Here is a 21896-nt window from a genome sequence, read left to right as displayed (position 1 = left end):
ATGTCAGAAAGAGAAAGTCTGAGAGGAAAGAGAAGAGCCACAGCCAGGAGCAGAACATCCAGGGCTGGCCTGAAGTTTCCAGTTGGCCGTATACACCGCTTTCTGAGGAAACGGCATTATGGCAGACGCTTCAGTTCTGATGCTCCAGTGTTCCTGGCCGCTGTGATGGAGTATATGACCGCGGAGATCCTGGTTGGCGCCGGCATCGCAGCCCTACGTTGTAATAGCTGCCGCATTACACCTCGTCACCTACAGCTGGCAATGCATCGAGATGTGGAGCTGGACGAGCTGCTTAAAAATGTCATCGTAGCGCAGGGGGGCATCGTGCCTAAGATCCAGGCCGAGCCCCGCTGGTACGTCCAGATAAACCAACGCTCTCCAGGCATCTAAAAGCCTCTCTTATTGACCCAAAGGCCCTTTTAAGGGCCACCCACATGTACCAAAGAGCAGATACCTGTGTTATTATGTGTGTATTATGTGTGTTATTATGTGTGTTATTATGTGTGTGATTATATGTGTTATTACATGTGTTATTATGTGTGTGTTATTATTATGTGTGTTATTATATGTGTGTGTTATTATGAGTGTTATTATGTGTGTTATGTGTGTGTTATTATGTGTGTGTTATTATACGTGTGTTATTATGTGTGTGTGTGTTATAATGTGTGTGTTATTTAATGTGTGTGTTATTATGTGTGTGTTATGAGTGTTGTCTGTTATGTGTGTTATTACGTATGTCTGTGTTATTATGTCTGTGTTATTATGTGTGTGTTATGTGTGAGTGTTATTAATTGTGTGTTATGTGTGAGTGTTATTAATTGTGTGTTATGTGTGAGTGTTATTATGTGTATGGTATTATGTGTGTGTTATTATGTGTATGTTATTATGTGTGTGTTATTATGTGTATGTTATTATATGTGTGTGTTATTTATTGTGTGTGATTTTATGTGTGTTATGATGTGTGTGTTATGTGTGTGTTATTACGTGTGTGTGTGTGTGTGTGTGTGTGTGTTAGTGTGTGTGTGTGTGTGTGTTATTAGGTGTGTGTGTGTTATCATGTGTGTGTTAAATGTGTGTGTGTTATTATGTGTGCTATTTTGCGTGGGTGTTATTATGTGGGTGTTATTATGTGTATTATGTGTGTGTGTGTGTGTTTGTGTGTGTTTGTGTGTGTTATTGTGTGTGTGTGTGTGTGTGTGTGTGTGTGTGTGTGTGTGTGTTTTTTTATGTGTGTGTAACATTTGTGCTTCCATCACTTTATAATATAAGGAGGGGATCTCGTATTGGGTAATCATTTAAATATGACGCTACAACAATCTGTAGTGACATTGACACTATTTTAGAAGACTCTATTATGTGGCCATATTTATGTTTGCTGGGGCCCTATATCTAAGCCTATCATGTATGCTACCGTCTGCAGGGGCCCTGTATATAAGCCTATCCCTGTGTGATACTTTCTGCTGGGGCAGGGCCGGACTGCCCATCTGGCAATTCTGGCACATGCCAGATGGCCTAGTGTCCCAAAGGGCCGCTCTCCTCTTCCTCCCCAGCAGCCGAAGCACAGTTTACTCTCTGCACTATACAGCCTTAGGGAGAGACAGGGATTATACCTCATGCAGCTGATCGGGGGCGCTCTGATATTGTGTCATGCTCCGAGCAGCTGCTACAGACGGCAGATAAGAAATTCCCTTTTACTGAGCAGTAGCTCTGATTGGTAGAAAGTCTGTCAGCTGAAAGGTGCTCCACCAATCAGCAAAAGGGAAGCTCTGACTGCACACTGTCCGGTGCAGGACATGGAGGGGGAGGGCTCTCTGGCTGCACAGATGTACGTGGAGGGGGAGACTCCCTGATAACATCCACCGCCTCCTGTCAGTGAATGAAGGAACACTAGCATGAGGAGGATGCTGGATCATGTGTTGTTATGGAAGGTAGTGGGTACATTGTTACAATTAGGCCTCATGCACAGAACCGTAGTGGTGTGCACGGCCCGTGATTTGCGGCTCGGACGGCCACGGAGCGTTACCTGCGGAAGTCCGCAAATCACGGGCCATGCACATTGCCGTGTACATTAAGTTCAACGAGCCTAGACCGCAAAATGCGGCCATAATAAGACATGTCATATCTTTTTGCGGTCCAGGCTCCCGGGCAAAGCACGGCCGGTGGAAATCACGTCATGTACATGGGCCCATAGAAATAAATGGGGCCCCAATTCACCCGCAGATTTGCGGGTGAATTACGGGCGCAAAAATACATTAGTGTGCATGGGACCTTACTCTGTGTTTTATGGGGCAGGGGGATTACGATTCTGTGTGATGTTGGTGGGGAAGTTATAAGAGGATCCTGTGTGCTGGGGGCTACTCAGGCTTTGTGTACTATGGGGAAGTGGGAGTTGTGTGGGGGGGGGTTGTGTGTGGTCCCTGTCCTGTGTACCATGGAGGGGATTATAGACTTATTTTTGTTGATGGAGGTGGTGTTGTGGGGGTAAGGGTATGTTCACACATTGCATGTTTTTTTTTATAACTAAAACATACCTCCCTACCCAGCCCTGCCCGATCCATCTAAGAATGCCCACAAACCCTCCCACAAACTACCATTGTGGGGTACACTTGCACAAGGCCTTTAATTCTCGTTTCACAGGGCAATCCCGCAAAAAACAAAAACGTGACATTTGGGAGGAATGCTGAAGTCCATTTTACTACAGTGAACGGTATTTGATAAAATCCTTGGACTTGGGGCATGCTGCCAATCAGAAATTCCACAGCATCATTTTCATACACACAATGGGGGAACACCAGTCTTAGACTAATTTATGTTGGCGGAAAGGAGGTACACATCTCTTAATATATTTGACGCATCTTTGCTGTCCGTGCGACAGAAAGGCAATGACCAGCTGTAGATTTGCGGCATAACTTACACCAATTTCTGGAATAAATTATGATTACTCTGTTTTATTTTCGGTGAAAGGCCTGCTCCCTTGGACTAAACTCTGCCCCTTTAACGTTGCTTTCGAAAAGTGGTGAGAAATGTTACGTCACAAAAAATTAGAACAACTATGGCGTGCGCCAAAATTTGCGACTTTTTTAACACCAGAAAATTGGCGTAAATCTGTTGGTTTATCCCCCTGTGTGTTTTGGACACTGTGGCATTTTTTGGCGTTGTACGCTGTATTATTTCGGCAGTATAGTTTAGCAGTGTGCATGGATGCGTTTTTCCTTTTTGGGGGTCATTTCTGATTTTTGCTATGGGACCCTCTGTTTTTTGTGTACTCCACTGCTGCCGCCCACCCACATCCTTTGTTCTCAGTGACAGCGCTGGATCGGCTCACACAGATGAGGACAGTCAGAAATAGTAAGACCTACGGCAAAGACCAGACAGGGAGTCTGACAATAATGTTTGCCCAGGTAATGGGGTTGTTAGAAGACACAGTGCTGATACACATACTGTAACTGTAACGATCTCAGCACCAGTGTGTCCATCACATGACCATAAACGGAATTTATCCACTTGAAGTAGACAATGAATGTTTATACTGAATAACAACAAGCAGAGATTTTGTCAAAAATTTAGGTAGACCCAATGGGGTAAATTTAAGCTCCTGGGCCTAATGCAAAATCTGTAATAGGTCCCTTAACTCATTATCACACCTAATTTATAGTAATAGTCTCCTTATATGACCTTCAGACCCCCTCCGGCTTAAGGGCTTGGGCATAACTGCAACCTCTGTAAGGCTTTGTTCACATCTGCACGAGGGCTCCGTTACGACATTCCATCGGAGCTTTCCGTTGGAACGGAGCCCTGACTGATTTCATTGGTGACGGATCAGGTGCCAATGGTTTCCGTTTGTCCCTGTTGTGCAAGGGTTCCGTCGTTTTGATTAAATCAATACCGTAGTCGACTGCGCTATTCATTCCATCAAAACGACGGAACCCTTGCACAATGGAGACAAACGGAAACCATTGGCACCGGATTTGTCACCATTCAAATCGATTGTTTGTGTCTGTCAGGGCTCCGTTCTGACGGAAAGCCCAGACGGAACGGAGCCCTAGCGCAGATATGAACGAAGCCTAACCTCTATAGTTATACGCCGGGTAGACCAATATTATATTGGACTATAGTTTTTTAGGGAGATTTGGAAAAAAAGAGAAATTGAAACCGTAACATATCTGTAACAGGGCCCCATAACCAGGATCAGCCTTCGGTTGGTTGGTACCCAGTGCACAACTTTCTATGGACACTCCCCTCCCTTAGGACATACCATATAGCGCCCAAATAATAGAATCATACTGTAAAGGGTTTGCCTGACACAGGTTCTGTGTCGATGCCCGGGGTTAATCAGCCTTCATCAGCTCCAAGGTCTGCTAGAGTGACGCGATCTGTGACCACTCAGGCTTGCAGGCTGAGGAGAGGGAGAACCTATCACAGCCTTGCCTGACGGTTCTAGCTCCCGCCCTTGGTCTATTTATACCCTCACTTGCAGCATGTTCCTTGCCTGTGATTCTCTGGTTTCCTGGCTCTGCTATTCCTGCTATTTACCTGATTTACCGCTGTACTTTTTGACCCTGGCTTGCCTGACTATTCTCCTGCTCTGTTTTGCTACTACGTACACTCCTGGTTTGATTCGGCTCGTTCACCACTGCCTATTGCTCACGGTTTTCCGTGGGCAACTGCCCCTACTTCCCCTTTGCTTCTATGTGCCCTTGTCTTGTGTTGTCTGTCTTGCGCTTACTGAGCATAGGGACCGTCGCCCAGTTATACGCCATCACTTAGGACGGGCCGTGCAAGTAGGCAGGGACTGAGTTGCAGATATTCCTTACACATACAGTGCCCAAATAACACTGCCCTATTAATAAACTAGGGTATATAGCTGCAGTCTGTGCAGCTGTCGTTCCATAGATTTGGACTCCAATTGTGGGATCAGGGTACAAACTCTGGGGGCTTAGGGCCACTGTTGCCCCCTTTAGTATTGACAGGTGATGCACCCTGTGCGGCCACACAGGTTGTAGACCCCGAAAGCCGGGCCTTCCCATAAGTATTATGTGTTGGTGTCCTCTGAGGCCCCAGGTTTAATAATTGTTTTATTGGGATTATTGGAGGAGTTCCAAAGACCCTTACTTCTCTGCATAGACAATAAACAGCGTAGTTGGTATATATACAGTATAATAATAATGTATAAATATAATACTTTATAAATTAGGTAATGTTTGTACAGTGACTTAGCCTCATTTATTTTGATTACATCTTTTCTCCTAATGGGGTGTGTGGTGCCATCCACCTACAGTAGTAGGACATTATTATGAGTCCTCTCTCGAAGACAATACAGGGCCCGCCCTGTGCAGAGCAGCGAGAATGATCTATTTCATGCCACCCCAGAAAATCTATTACTGGTCTGCCTATTTACTTATACCGTAATTGTGTGCCATGGATGGAAATCATCAGCACTTTTGTAGTTTGTTTTTTTAAGTAGCAATGGCTCCCTGTGGCCCTTAAATAAAGTAATCAAAACAGGGATTTGCTCGGCTGTTTCCGTCATTCTCATAGTTAATCATTCTCATAGTTAGTAAATGGAGTGTCAGTGTAAATATTCGACCGTATGCTTGACCGCCGCTGCATTCAATCTCCTCACTGTTTGGGGGGCAGTAAAGAGGGTCTGGGGATTCGGGATTCCGTTCTCATGAACAATGAGGGTCCAAGTGGTTGCGCCCCTAGCGATCAGAAAATTATCACCTATCCTGTGGATAGGTGATAATTTATGATTTTAGGAAAACTCCTTTAGTTCTGTATTGGTGATCTGTATTGGTATTGGTAAGTCAAGTTCTTGTCTACACTTGTTTCCATACATGATGCCCACCCTGTCCACACAAGCAAGCACATGTAAACACACCTTCTACATTATCGGAGATTAGAACTATCAGAACATCCCATTTCCATAGGCTCTATTAGGCAATGTGGACTTGCTCAGCACTCCCGTGAATGAGCCAAAGCAGAGAAGTGTAAGGCCGGATTCACACGAGCGTGTGCGTTTCGCGCGCGCAAAATATGCGGCGTTTTGCGCGCGCAAAAGGTACATAACAGCTCCGTGTGTCATCAGCGTGTGATGCGTGGCTGCGTGATTTTCACGCAGCCGCCATCATTATGACACTCTGTTTGTATGTTTGTAAACAGAAAAGCACATGGTGCTTTTCTGTTTTCATTCATAGTTTTTACTGCAGTTGCGCGAATCACGCGCGTCACACGGAAGTGCTTCCGTGTGCTGTGCCTGATTTTCACGCACCCATTGACTTCAATGGGTGCGTGATGCGCGAGAAACACACACATATAGGACATTTCATGAGTTTTACGCAGCGGACATACGCTGCGTGAAAATCACGGACTGTCTGAACGGCCCCATTGACTAACATAGGTCCGTGCGAGGCGCGTGACAATCACGCGCGTTGCACGGACGTATATCACGTTCGTCTGAATAAGCCCTTAGAGTGGCTCTTACCCTGGCAAATTCAATGCAAGCATGTATTACATGGTCACCTAGTCATCAAATAGGCCAGTAGGCGCTTTCTGCAGGGGAAATTAGTGGTTGCACAGAACTTCCCTTGGTGATAACAACTCATCACTGATGGTGAAAGAAGCCAAAACTCAGGGATCAGTTGATCGCTGAGGAGGCTTTATTCTAATAAGGGGTTGCCCAGATGAGACAACCCCTTGAAGCCATTATATATATATATATATATATATATATATATATATATATATATATATATATATATATATATATACCAGTAGAAAGGCAGCAGCACTCTGTTTCCAAGTGAGAAATCCAATAGTAAAGGGTGCCAGCTGATAGTCCCGATCCAAAGACCATACAGATGTCCCAAAAGAAAATCCAGCAGCACTCCGATAATCAAGGTGAAAAAAAGTTTATTGTGCAACGTTTCCGTCCCACCTTGGGACCTTTTTCAAGCATATATAAAACCCCTTTGAAATAGTTTTGGTTTTTTTTAAATAAAAAAAAATGAAAAATGTCTATCAGTGTGTTAGGTGCAGCTTTCTAAATACTTTTTATTAAAAATTATTTTTACTTTTTTTAGATACATCTGCCTTGTAGCCTGTATACAGATCAGCTGTGTCTAGCACTGAAACCTGTATGTGGTCGATAACAGGTGGATCACGCAGGACCCGCTAACACTGAACCTGTCAGTGCCGCTGACGTGATGGATGCAGGTTTTAGCTCAAGATACAGCTGCTCTATATACAGGATACAAAGCAGCTGTATCTCAAAAAGTAAGAATCATTTTTAATAAAAAGTATTTTAAAAGTACATATATAGATTTATAATTATCTATATGTGAGCTGTAATCTTGAAGATCTTCTTCATGTTGCCAAGACTTTACGCTCTATAAAGAAACTATAACCAGAAAGTGACAAGTGAGACATTGCATATTTCAGATTGTGCCATTTATTGAATTTAGACATCAAGATTAAAATATACAGCCAGCAAAAAATGTGCCAGTTTATTCACCACCACCTTATTAGTGTAACATCCGCAGGCTAAAAAAAAATTTAAGTTGTCAACCTGAACAAACATTTCTGCAACACGTTACACCGGTGCACGGTTTCAATTACTTAAAAAATAAATAAATATAGATTTTAACTTTTTTCGGTCTCTTTAATGCCTAGAGGAAAATAATTTGTGCTTTGGCCTCTCACCTGTTACAGGGTCAGTGTCTAAAAATATAATATTAGACAAATGAGTCCTTAATCAGGTCATACCCATGGGACCAGTCTTGGCTTGATGTGGTAGGAACAATCTATATGCTGTCTAAACTATTAAAGAGGTCTACAAGGTGTATGGAATGGAGCTATTATATTTAATATTGCACCAGTCACTGTACCAAACATTAGCTCATAGCAAGCAGTCAGAGGCTTTAAAGGGGTGCTCCGGTTTAAAAAAACAAAACGAAAAAAACAATTAAAAACATCCTATTTGGGAATCCTGAGTTAATAGATTGGGTTAGTTTATTCAGAACACTCATCTATTAGCCAAATAAGGCTATAAAGTGCGTCTCTCACTCCGGAGGACATGGATGGTTTGTGCATTACGTTGAGAACCCATTTATTTTCAATGGGCACTGTGTAATGCTTTATTTCCCCTGCGGGGGTGCTGCAGGAAAACAGAGCAGTTGCTAACAAGTCCACTACAGATTAGAACTGTTGCCTGAAGTTCCCAGCAGCACGACATCCTGTGATCAACTTATTTTTGGAGGAACCTTCAAACAAAAGGGGATTGTCAATAGTGATCGACCCCTTTAATTATTTTTTTACTTAGAACTAAAAGTTGTTAGATGCCGGACATTTAGATAAAATATCCAAACTGGGGCCATAAAGAGTATCTATTGTCTATATTGCCCCATATAGAATCTTATTAAGAAGATGGTAAAGAACATAACTACAACCAGCACATTTCCTTAAAGTGTGCACCAAGGAAATTTTATAAAGAGGTATATTGGAAATTAACTTTTTATTTAGTTGTACTCACAGCATACGGTGGTTTTTCTGGTGTTTTGCCTTATGACATGCCTGGGCACGTAAGAGACATTCTGTGTTCATATCTAACCATAGATAGGAGGGTATACATGTCAAAAAGGGGACCATGACACCACTAGATGGCCAGCAAATGACAGAGACCTTTGCTGAAGAGTGACCCACCCAAATAAAGATTTCCAATACAAATCATGTTCAGTGAGGGTTGTTTCAGCTCCACAGTGTCCTCATCCTGCCTGCAGTACAGTGAAAACTCAATCACTAGACACCTACTACAGAGCTGCTGATCTTGGGGGGTTGCTGGTTGAAATTGATTTGTTATTGGTGGCCAGTAGATGACTTCAGTCACTTCTGTGCAGACTTCCATTAGTAAATATCGCTCCATTATAACCTTTGTAAATCCCATATCTGTAAATTAAAAAGTGTAACCAGATCTGCTTCAAAAGCATTACTTCACTAGCACACATGCAATAAAGCTCATATTTTTTCCGAATACACATCCACTGCTCATGGGAACCATGCATCAATATTCAGGAACAATAAAAACTGTTCTACATATCAAAAATAACCAAAATGACAAGAAACTGAAAATGTAAGTTGTTACATTTGTGAAATGATAAATCAGGCATCCGAAGAAAACTGGCAAGAGTTGTGACCAGAATCAAAGGCAGGAGCCTCAAAAAAAATAACTTAAAACACTACACCTACTAAACCCTAAGGCTGAATAGAAAAGTGGGCCCACTTAACAATTACCTATAAGCTCGTAAGCTTAGACAGCCATCTTCGGTGACAGGGAACAACAGAGATCAAAAGCCACAAGAATTGCTGTGGGTCCTCAAATGTTGCCCCACGTTCCAGAGGTTAAAGTGGACCATCCCTTTAACTCATGGGCGGGAATGGTCATTTAAGATCCTCCTAATACCTAACATGCGATTATACAATAGTACTTTACAATTTCGTATTAATCTCTATTTTTTTTAAATATATCACATGGCACTTCATGGTTAACCATAGTAACAATGTTTAGAAAAATTATTAGTGTGTGTAACTGAATACAATAGAACCAATATCTATAAATTGTATCCTACCAATGCACTTGGAACATTACTGGAGCATGGCCTATCAATCGTGGAGTTAGGCATCAGAATGTACAAAATCATACATTTTTGCCCTGCATTCTTTGTGAATTGGCAAATTGGAATTGGTCTAATCCTAACATGTCTATCTTGACTGTAGGTAGGAAAAAAGATTTGGAGACAAAGTAGGAAGATGTGTGGAAGAGTCAAATCTATCCCCTCGTTACCATAAGATCTAGATCCACCTAGCTTTAAAAATATTATATTTTTCCCAAAAAGGACTAAGATATTATCGAGTTCTATCTGACTTTAAAACTGTTCAATTTGAAGGTGCAGATAAGGCAACAATTGTTTGGTCACTCAAGAGAATACATTTATTAAGTAAAGTCATAGCACCTCAAAAGTCAAGACACACAAGGTCATTTTTTGAGCCTGATATTTTTGTGAACTAAATCTTATGAACATATTTTATGAAATGGTAGGTTTAATCTTTCTGTCAAGCAGTCAAGCTTTGCATGCCCTTGTGTATCAGGTTATAGAGTTCAGAGTCGGACTGGGGTTCCTCGCGTGCATCGCTGTGCAATGATGGTTCCTTGGGCCTAATCATTGCACGTACAGGACATATCAATAAACACTTAGGCTAGTAGATTATTTGTCAACCAACCTATAAGAAATAGACACTAGTGGGTAATGATTGGCCCCAGATCATGTCAAAATGGGGTTCTATTCTACTGGACCTTTGGGTTCCATTATTGTTTCAAAGACTGGGCCCAACGGAGGATCCTCTGGTACTCTGGTGAGCCGGTCCGACCATGAATTTTGGAGTACTATACATTTCTGTAGTTCTTTTTTGTATTGTATGATAATTTTTTTGTGTTGTATTAGGGGTCCATACTGATAGGTGTCACTTGTACAGCAAAATAGCTTTGGGGGCATTTACAAAGTAGAAAAAAAAATTCTGTGCCATTAGTAAACAGCTTTTAGCCTTCACGTTTTTAAGCGCTGTATACCTAAAAATTGAAGTCACAAATCATTGGATGCCATAGACAACATTACTTTTTCTCAGGCACAATTCTTCCTAAATTCGTCTTATTGGGTCTTAGATCCTACCAAAAGACTTTTTAAAATTTAACCCAAAAACTATGGTAAAATGAAAGATAACCCTGTTGCAGGTGAGAGGGTAGGTGTTGATGGAGAGGTATAACTCTAAAAATTTACAATTTTCGGAAGACTATAGACAAGACATTCTGCAAACAACCCTGCTCCTATAATTTACCTCTAGAAGTGAATGCAAAAGTATCTCCTTTAAGGAGACATTTGGCACAGCCCAGATTTGGGCAACATATATACCATGCAACAATTTGAGCCTACTTAACATAGAAAGCCTAGTCAATAAACTTGTTAGGCTGTTAGGTCACATACTGTTAAAATGGCCAAATACTAAACCATGATGGGCTTGAAAACTTGGCCTATGGTCACAATTATCTATTCTGAAAATGACATGGTCTCCATTGATTGAGAAGAAAGAAGGTGTTGTAGGTATGCTCCTTGGCCACGATCTCTAGGCCTATTAAATATGTTTATTTACAAAAAAAAATCAAATCTATTCAGCAATAAAGCATGATGGTTAATAAAAAAAAAAAGTCATGGATAATCATCTCCAAGACAAGTTAACTCCACCATGGACCACCATTGATCACACAAGATGACAAGAGCAAGTGGTCTTTGAACTGAAAGTACCAATGTCTTTTCCATTCCTGATGTGACAACATAACACCATTGATTAAGATCCTAAATAGTCCTTGAGTATCCATTGCACATGGGCAAGACCCAGCAAAAGTTCTGTTTAAACAAAGTTTTGTGCCATCGGCAAGACTTGAAGTCTCGTTTTTCACCCAGGTCTTCTGTTCAACTTGTTAGATGCAAGAACAAGCAACTGCTTCAATTTTAGAGAGTATCTACATACGGGACATTCTAAAACGCCACCTATTCACTGGAAAAAAGTAACAAACACCACATCATTCCGAGACAATCAGTCATTCTCTGGTGTTTTTTTGTTTTTTTTTAGAAAGCAGAACAAGGACCCTACACATTTATCATATAAGCAGCCTAACAGGACAGATCACTATTTTATCTACATTGTAAACATGCCTTCACCATCTCATCTTTAGACTTTGTCAATTTTAGAAGCCACCATGCAGAAGAGGACAGTAAACGTGAATGCCCTGTATACTAGGAAGGTCTTTTACTAAGAGCTTTCCTATGAATATAATAAAGCAGTCACTGAGTTAAAATCAGAACCTGCACTGCACTAGAAATTGCAATCTAAACCTATATAAATGCAAAGAAAAAAAATGATATTTTGTTTTCAATCAACTGCTGAATATTATACAAGCATTAAAAGAAAAGTTTCAAAAAGTTCAAAAATGTAAGCAGTACCCTCATCCACCCACAGGTGGGCACACAAAATGGAATACACTGCTTTCATAGTTGCTTTCGACAATTTAAACAAACAAAAAAAAATCTTCTGTGATAACATATTGCAAATAGGTTATTACAAGAATGTGTTACTTCTATAAAAAGCATGCATATAATAGATCTCAAATAGAAATACAGATTTTCCTCAACACGCTGATGTATTCCCACAAAATATATATATGTAAGAATATTTATATATATTTATTATTACTATAGCTTGCATTATCGCTCTGCGCTGAACTTTTATTTTTTATTGTTTGTCCGTTCCGCACAACATTGCTTTATGTTGCTTTGCAACTTATAATATAAATCCTTTAGGTTTTAAATACATATGCAGTCTCTGAAAAGATGCCGCAGGTATAGGTCGGACACATATCTGACATTATATTGTAGTTATTACTGTTTGTTCCCTGGACTACTATATCATGTATATATCTTAATAGGATGCTCTGATATTTAAGGCAACCTTAGCTTTCGAAAGAATTTCAAAAATAACAAATCCGACTAAAATAGAGAAGTGACTGATGATCTCATAATATCTGCAGGAAGTCCAAGAGTTGAAGCCTCCATTGGCAATGTTAGAACTTGTGCTTTTGGTTTCCTTTGGAATATGAGGCTATTTTAAAACTGATTTCTGGAGTTGATGGGATTATGGGTTAGAAAAATGTATGCACCGGGACTTTATTAAAAGGGGATGGTCAGCACGTAAGTTGCACGTCATATAAATCTGTCTCTAGTGTTAGGTTAAAATACTACAAAACAATATTCAAATTGTGATGGATGGTTTTTATCTGATTCAATATCACTGTTGATATCACAGGACCAGTCTGCGATGACATCATTTCCAGAGAAAGATACTCCCCCCTCTCTCTCTGACTTGGTGACCAGGAATGTGCATAGGACATGTCAACACTCACAGGCTCACACACACGTACATACACTCACACACTGTTGAATGCCACCTGTCACCTGGTATATCATTTAAAGAAAGAAAGGCATGGATAGACCAATGGTTAAAAGAGGTGCACAGAGAGAGAGGGAATGGGACATTGGAACAGAAGATGGATGGGACTTCTTCTTCTGGTGTTGATAATTAATGTCCTTGACCATAGCTCGAAATTCAGCTGAAAGATAGAACAAGATCATATTACAAAAATGTTATGGCAAACCGGTTTACAGTTCCAAAGCAAAACTGTGATAGTATATACTATCCTTTCTCTAGGTTGAAACACAAGTGGAGACTTTCCATACTCTCGATAGCCCAAATACTCATATAATACTAATAACCTATTTCACATGGGTGAACAAGACCATAAAAGCTACCCATGAAGCTGCTAAAGAGTGGAGCGGAGAAACCTCTGCTTAGGTTGGTCCCAACCCTCTTCATAAAAATGGGATGAATCTGCACAGGGACCAATGAGATGGAAACTGCCCAAATGTTACACAAGCCTTCTACAACGGAAGGAAAGAATAGCAAACTAGTGGTAAGATTTTTGATCTTAAGATATGTAAATCTATAACAGAAATAAACAAATAGAAGCTCTTACTGTGGGAGGACGGAAGGGGCTCCCGATCGGTGGAAATGAACATTTTGCCATTTGCCATCACGGCGGTGCCAAATACATGTCTCCTCTGACTGGGCAGTGCGGGGGACACCACTGGTATCCAGATACTGAGTTATGCGGATGTAGGCAATGCAGGCAGACTCATCTCCCATTAAGTGGATGTGAGGATTTAGGATGGTTGTATGCAGGGGTTTATTGCTTCGTGACCACACTGGAAAAAGACGAACATTTTTATATTTTTTTTATCTATTGCATGTACAGCTTGGAAAAATGTATTGTCCTTCTTCAACTGTATTAATGCTTATACTATGTATGCCAGTAATAGTCATATTATAATCATTGAGACAAGTTAAAGGGGTTGTCCAGGATTTTTTTTTCATAAGGGAAGGGGGTCATACAAAAAAAATCTACATACTGTACCTTAACAAATGTATATTTTTGTGTGTCATTGTAGTATTAGGACGTTCGTGAACCTTCATAAATAATGCCCAAAATGTGAACAGAACTTTATAAAAAAATTGACAAAAATAGATGAAGACAACTCATTAAATCAACCCACCAAACATTAGCTGACATCTATTTAGCATAAAACAAGAGCAGTTTCCGTTTCAGTGTAGGTATAGAACTGCCTTTATTATTAGATAAAAAAGTTTCTAATAACTTACAATTCTCAAAGTAGAAGCGATGAAAATCTAGACCCTCCACCAGGTTCCCAAGTGCTTCAGGCTCAAATGCTGTCATCCCAGGGTCACACATTTTACTAGAAGAGACAAAAGGTAAGTAGCATTTAATCTCTAACTAAATAACATAATGATGTAACAAAGCATATGGAGATATGATGCTAGAAAAGGAACATGATTACATATATATATATATATATATATATATATATATATATATATATATATGTCTATCATTGACCTGAATCGCATTGTCTCCCTGATTCCATCACTGTTTTTCTTTTTTTCCTGGACCCCCTCGTTCCAGAGATATGGCCCACTGTTGTGTTGGCTTCCTATATGCTAATTTGCAGTAGTTAGCCAAAATGATGTGAACTACCCTCTAGCTGCCTCGTGCTGATTGGACAGAATCAGAGGCAGGGAAGATAGCTCCATCCTGTTGGCTAACTACTTTAAATTAGCATATAGGAAGCCAACACAACAGTGGGCCATATCTCTGGAATGAGGGGGTCCAGGAAAAAAATAAAAACAGCGCTGGAATTAGGGAGACAGCACTATTTAGGTCAGTAAACCAGTTCAATTTATATGACCTAGTGACAGGTCCTCTTTAACAAGAGGACATTTTTTTTCAATTCCTCATACTTAGACATTCCATTTCAGAGTAGGCAAAACATTCCCTGCACATACATTCCCAGAAGAATGTCCTTTTGATGCAATCTAAGGTCAATCTGACCTGAATACATTTTTACAACAATATAAAGATTTTCTTCGAGGACCATAGGGACTCTATCAATCTTGAAAGCAAAGGACAGATTAGAGATATCTGATGGCTCTCATCCATGAACTAACTCCCATTGGGAAAAATGTCTCTCGGTCTAAAGTAAATGGAATTAAGTCAGACCAACATTCAGGAATATTCTATTCCTGGTGGGAACACAGAGTTCCCCTGGATGGGAAGTAAAAAAAAAAAAAAACTGTTACAAAGCACATGTATTGTAGAACTTATGCTAATATGTGTCCAGACAGTGTTTGTGCAAGTACTCTATACAGGGAGCGCACTGAAGGAAAATAATGTATGCCCCTAGCTCAAGTTCAACTCACAGTTTCAGATGGCTATGCCCACACCAGTTTACCACTAAAGCTCCAGATCAGACAGACCATCCCCTCCGGCATCCAATACAGAGCAACCTAGCCATGTGATAGTGTTAATTGGACCAAATAAATTTATAGAACATTGCATGGAAATTTTTGAGGACAAAACCTGGGGTTTATTGTGAGGGTGGCCTGTAGTTGTAAAGTATTGAGAATACAAGAATATTTTCTAAGAACAATACAATGTCCAAACCAAAAACTGTATGTGAGGTCCAAGTCACCAGGTCCATCTGTGGTGTAATGACCAGTGGGTTGTGGACCCACTGTGCTACTGACAGATGATACCTTGGCAGACAGGTGTAGATCTGAATCACATAAACACAAATGTTTGAACAGCGCATTCCAACAAAATGAAACAAAAAGTGTATACAGGTGCAAGGACGCTTGTGACTGCAAATTTATACAGCACACAAGAAAATGGTGACAGCACACTGCGAACACAAATGCCACCTAAGCCACTAAATATAAATAAATATGCGTTACTGCTAAATCTACTTACAATAGGGAGGTTTTTAGCAGACATTTTGATCAAATTGTGTGAGCCCACCTGCCATGACAAGGCGACCTCTATGAGGTGGGAACCTACGCTGCACATACGCTGGGACTAAGCCTACATGGGTGTATGTGCAGCGTAGGTTCCCACCTCATAGAGGTTGCCTTGTCGTGGCAGGTGGGCTCACACAATTTGATCAAAATGTGCACTAAGAAACTCCTTATTATAAGTAGATTTAGCAGTAATGCATATTTATTTATATTTAGCAGCTTAGGTGACATTAGTGTTCGCAGAGTGCTGTCGGCGTTTTCTTGTGTGCTGTATAAATTTGCAGTCACAGGCGTTATTTGCACCTGTATACACGTGTTGTTTTATTTTGTTGGAATGTGCAGTTCAAACTTTTGTGTTTATGTGATTCATATATGTGGGGTTAGTGACTGCCTCCATTTTTGATCTTGCACTCCTCCCATTCTGCCCTGGGTGATTTTAATTAGTTTAATGCTGGTTCGTACCATCCCCAAGTATATGTAGGCTTAGTCCTAGTTTTGGGTGTATGTGCAGCATAGGTTCTCACCTCATAGAGGTCGCCTTGTTGTGGTAGGTGGGCACACAAAATTTGATCAAAATGTGCGCTAAGAACCTCCCTACTCCTAATTGTAAGTAGATTTAGCAGTAATGCATATTTATATAATTAGTGGCTTAGGTGTAGGCCTCAGACTTATATCAGGTAGCAGGATACAGACTGGTAGCAGGATATAGACTGGGTAGCATCATACCGACTTGTAGCGGGTAGCCGGTTACAGACTGCGAGCAGGTTGAAGGATACAGACTTATAGGAGGATATGGACTGGTAGCATGGTACTGACTGGTAGTAGGTAGCAGGATACGGCCTGGTAGCAGGATGCAGACTGGTAGCAGGATACTGACTGATAGCAGGTAGCGAGATGCGGTCTGGTAACAGGTAGCGGGATACAAACAAGAACCTTCTCAGGAAACAACTAAGTTGCACCAAAGTTGCTGTGGCACCATGTGACCATAGGAGCTGCTTTAAATAAGCCCAGATCATCAGGGATTGGTTAAGGAGCATTGTGAATGTGTGTGTTGGCCATTTAAGATTCATACACAGAGCGCGTGCGCACCCTATGGGTCATATGGCAGTGAGCAAGATGAGGAACTTGGCCATGGCAGAGAGAGTAGAAGCACCGGCGGCCACAAGCAGGAAAGGAGCCAGGACGCCGGTGAAGAGTGTGGGTGGCCCGGCGGCAGGGACCACAAGCAGTAGTGAGGGATCACTGGGAAGTTTGATCTCTAGATACTTTATTGTACCTGAGTCCGTCTTGAACAGGACATTTTTTTTTTTATCAGAATGAGGAGCAGCCTGAAGAGGATTATGAGTAGGGTCTCTGATTCTTTGGATGAAGGTGTGCCGCTCTGCCATTAGGTTTAAGAATCAAAACTTGGGGGCTGGCGAGGAAGAAAAGTAACTGATCAGTGTAGGTAAAGACTTTGTGCAGGAAAGTAGCTATAGGGGGTGCAAAGGTAGCAGTCACATCCAGGCCCTTTTGCCTGAGGGGACCAAACGACTCTCTGCTACATAAGAAGACATTAGTATTATAAATGGTACATGGTAGGTGGGAGATCCTGTTACATTCTTTGGTTTCAACTGTATTTTTAGTGAAGATTTTTTTCTAAAATGTATACAGAACAATAAATCAGAAGGTCAGGTTATACAAAAAAAACACGAATCATACAATCAGGTTGTAGCAATTGTACAAAAGTACACAAATATATAGATGCGCAACAACTTAAACTGAAGCAAGTCCCTGCCGGGAAACTGGACTTGACAAAGACAGAGACAAGGGGTAAAAACAGTAGGAGGAGAGGGAGGGTCATAAGGTATATTGAGGGCAAGACCCTATGGGCTGCTGGTGAAAGAGCCATCAAGATGACATGGAAATCCAATATATAGCCCATAAGTCCCAAATTAATTAGAATCTATCTAAAGAGTTGTTCAGCGAAGCAGTTATAAGTTCCATAGTGCAGATTTCCCTAATTCTAGTCAGCAAGTCAGTGTTAGTAGGAGGTATGGTTTGCTTCTACTTCCATGCAATCAGGGTCTTAGCTGCCTAAGAAAGTGCTGAAATGGACGAGCCAGGTGTTTTCCTGTTGACCGTCGAGGGACATTTAGCAAATAGTGTAGGGGATCCAAGGGAATATGCTGTTGTACCAATGCACCTGCCAGATCTTCAACTTCTGACCAGAACGGTGTCACAAGGTAACACTCCCAAAAAATATGAAACAGGTTACCCACCTGAATCTGACATCGCCAACACACCGAAGAGATGTTCGGGTTGAAGCTACAGTAGGGCGGGGTTGTGGTACCAAAACATCAGAATTTTTTTTAACTGACTTTATATGTCGTGCAAATGAAAGTTTTGGCCACCTTCGACCAAATTATCTACCATAGTGTAGAAGGAATAGATCTACTTAATATGGTTTCCTACTTAGTCATGTATCTATGTATGGGTGGATTGGAGTTATCCGGAGAGAGCTGTATGGCATAAATAGCGGATATAAGACCCTTAGTTGTAGTGTTGTGACGACATAATAATTCAAAGGTAGTAGGTGTAGTGACCCGGACGGATCCAAAAGTATGTTGCATGTAGTATCTAATTTGCAGATAGTGGGAAAAAAAACATAGGAGGGGACATTATGGTATTGTTGGAAGTAAGAAAATGAGTGTAGATCTAGTGTGAGGGGGTTAACCATATCGGCCAGGTGGAAAATATCAGCCCCAGTACAAAGTCGGACCATCCGTGAAGTGGTTTCCCCTGGAATAGAGGGAGTGTACAACATGGGAGTTAAGGGGGGACATTCCGACGCCAAACGGAAGCGTTTCTTGCACATCTCCCATACTTCTCTCTGAAATCGCATAGGGCCCAGCAGGGTAGATGAGGGCAAAACTAGGGTGTCACCACACAGCATGGAGTTGGGATGAATCGGAGCCATCCACAGTTTCTCAATTTCAGTCCACTTATTGTACGCTCTAAGGGATGCCCAGGATGGGACAGGACGGAGGTGAGCCATCCCAGTAATACTTCACAATGTCAGGAACAGATAGTCCTCCAGCAGACTTACTAGATAGCAGAAAAGATTTATGGATTCTATGTCTACCGGATTGTCATATGAATCTTAGGATGGATTGCATTGCCCTCAATTCCCCCATTGGTACCACCACTGGTAGAGTCTCAAAAAAGTATAGCATTTTAGGTAGCAGGGTCATTTTGACCGCCGCAATGCGTCCAAAAAAGGACAAAGTGAGAGAGCTCCACCTGGCCATACATCTACGTAACTCAGGGAAAAGAGGGGGAAAGTTGGCCCTATAAACCGAGGTGTATGAGGAGGTGAGTTGGACCCCTAGATAGGACAGAGATATTTCTTTCCAATTATGTTTGTAGTTTTGTTGAAATAGTTGGAGGGTATGCGGGGGGACATTAATGGGGAGTGCTTCAGTCTTAGCTATATTTGTTTTATAGCCCGACAACATCCCATATGTGCAGAGAACATTTGTGAGGTTAGGTAAGGAGATGTAAGGGTTCGTGATGGTCAAGAGAACGTCGTCCGCAAATAGTGAGACCTTAAACTCTGTGTCATGTATCAAAACTCCCTTTATGTCCAGAGATTGGCGTATCTGAGCCTCTAAGGGCTCAATACAGAGCACAGATAGGAGTGGGGACAATGGACTTCGATGGCGCGTACCATTCCATATAGGAAACGGAGGGGAGGTGGAGTGCGGTAGTTTAATCGCTGCTGTTGGTGCAGAGTAAAGACCACGCAGAGCTGCGAGAAATGGACTTGAGATCCCATAAGTGCTCATGGTTTCAAACAGGAATGGCCACCCTAGGCGATCAAACGCCTTCTCGGCATCAAGGCTGAGAAGGACCGCTGATTCTTTCTGTCCGATCAGAACATCAATGAGGTCGAGGGTCTGTCTTGTGTTTTCCTCCGTCCTGTTTAAGGGGGACAAAACCCACTTGATTCTTATGGATCAAAGAGGGAAGCCAAACATTAAGTCTATTAGCTAGGAGTCGAGTGAAGATTTTAAGATCGTAGTTCAATAGAGCTATGGGTCTATAATTAGTGCAGTCCGTGTGGTCCTTACCCGGTTTAGGGATCAAGGTGATTTGTGAGTGTAAAAAGGTCCGAGGGATGGTGGAGCCCTGTAAGGTGGTATTAAACAAGGAGACCATCTTTCGGACCAGGAATTCCTCAAAGGTCTTATAATAAATATATGTGAAGCCATCTGGTCCGGGGGCTTCACTATCTGGTAGTTCCTTCAGGATTTCCAAAAGCTCCTCGGAGCAGATTTGGGCATTTACAGAGGAAAGTTCCTCAGTAGTGAGTTTTGGGAGGTTACAGGAGGATAAGTAGGTTTTCAATGACTACTGGCGACGGGCTGGGTCTGTGGATAGCGTGGAAGGTAAGTTATATAAGGCTTTATAGTAGTCCTGGAAAAGTGTGGCGATAGCGTCGGGGTGGTGATGAAGATCCGTACTGTCTCTAAGAGCCTGCGGTGTTCGATCAGTTTTTTGATCCGTCAGTAGTCGTGTGGGGAGGGTATAGTCTTTATTGCCCTTGTCATAGTACTGTAGTTTAGTGTAGAGGAGTGACTTTTCTACTCCCTTCATAGCAACATCCTTGAGCTGAGCTTGAGCCTAAATTAGTCTCCTCAAGGTTGACACAGCCGGGTGGTCCCCCATCGCCCTTTCTAGTTTAGATATTTTTTTTAAGAAGCACAGTACGTTTAGCCTTAAAGTATTTTTTTAACCTGGAGACAATAGCCATGCAATACCCTCTAAGTACTGCCTTATGGGCCTCCCAAAGGGTGTAAATAGATGAGACCGATCCTTCATTATGTTCGTAAAATTCCTGTAAACGTGTGCGTCGATCGTCCCTGAGTGTAGAGGTTTTGACTATCGACTCATTCAGTCGCCAGTGACATGCTCTCATTGGGGGTCACCCGGATGGTCCACCTGCCACAGGTCAAAGAGGTGATGTCCTCTAATCAATTGCCTAAAGTGGGTAGAGAGTCCAGTGAGGGTGGGGGAAGTGGTACTATGTGAGAGGGAAACCCTGTCCATTGCTGCTGAGAACAGGATTTTGAAGTCGCCTCCAATCAACCAGCCGTTTGGGGAGGACCTTATGCAGAAATGTGATTGGGGATGTGTTAGGAGAGTAAGAACCATAGGCTGGCCAGACAGGGACCATTCCAAAATAATGTATCTACCGTGCGGATCCATTCTTTGTATTGGGGCACAGGAGCTTCACGTTGACTTTGTGTTCGTAATTGCACAATGTTATCTTGGGATCTTTTGAGTTGCTACCAAGCATGTAATATATATAATAATTCCAAAAATGTCACTTTTTTAAAATATATTCTCTTAAAGATGTACAATGTGGAACGTATCAACAGATTTGTTCTCTCGTGAAATGTGGGTGTCTCGGTGGGTAATCTCACTTAGACTTGCCAAGTATGCACAGCATGCTGAGATACAAGTTCGGAAGAGAAGGCTACTTGCTGGGGCTTTTTCTCACATACCTAATACTATACTTACTATACCTTACAATGAGGAGGCAAGAGATAGGATAGCAATAAAATACATTTACTAAAGGACATATTATGGACGGAGCCTGGATATATTGATTATATATAGCAGAATAAAAAGATATTACTTCAATTTAAAATATTTCTTACCACTAATACACAGACCGCCTTTGTACAAATACTTACGTGTAGAATTCAAAGTCTCCATTGCTAATAGCCTCTATTAGCTGCTCTGTCACTTTAATAATTTCCTGCTTCCTCACTGTAAGCATGAGAAAAGTGAATGTTAATCCAAGGATCTTAAAGGGGTTG

General features: G+C 41.6%; 2 protein-coding genes across 3 annotated transcripts in view; one reads left to right on the top strand and one right to left on the bottom strand.

The window, feature by feature from the left end:
• On the top strand, positions 1-390 carry LOC142750333 (histone H2A-like). Its single transcript, XM_075859330.1, has one exon. It carries the CDS (start codon positions 1-3, stop codon positions 388-390), a length of 390 nt encoding a protein of 129 aa, XP_075715445.1.
• Positions 391-7432: 7042 nt separating this feature from the next.
• CAMK2A (calcium/calmodulin dependent protein kinase II alpha) overlaps positions 7433-21896 on the bottom strand; it is a 164849-nt gene continuing 150385 nt past the window's right edge. For both annotated transcript variants that reach the window (XM_075856171.1, XM_075856172.1), the window contains 4 exons: positions 21771-21846; positions 14320-14414; positions 13637-13865; positions 7433-13213 (listed from right to left, as the gene is read on the bottom strand). In XM_075856171.1, the coding sequence (XP_075712286.1) occupies positions 13210-13213; positions 13637-13865; positions 14320-14414; positions 21771-21846 (404 nt within the window). In that variant the 3' untranslated portion in view covers positions 7433-13209. The remainder of the gene's footprint in view (positions 13214-13636; positions 13866-14319; positions 14415-21770; positions 21847-21896) is intronic.

The sequence above is a fragment of the Rhinoderma darwinii genome, chromosome 3 (assembly GCF_050947455.1).
Source record: "Rhinoderma darwinii isolate aRhiDar2 chromosome 3, aRhiDar2.hap1, whole genome shotgun sequence".
NCBI classification, from domain to species: Eukaryota; Metazoa; Chordata; class Amphibia; order Anura; family Rhinodermatidae; genus Rhinoderma; species Rhinoderma darwinii.
Note: the sequence above shows the minus strand (reverse complement) of the source record. Positions and strands in the feature narration are given on the sequence as shown.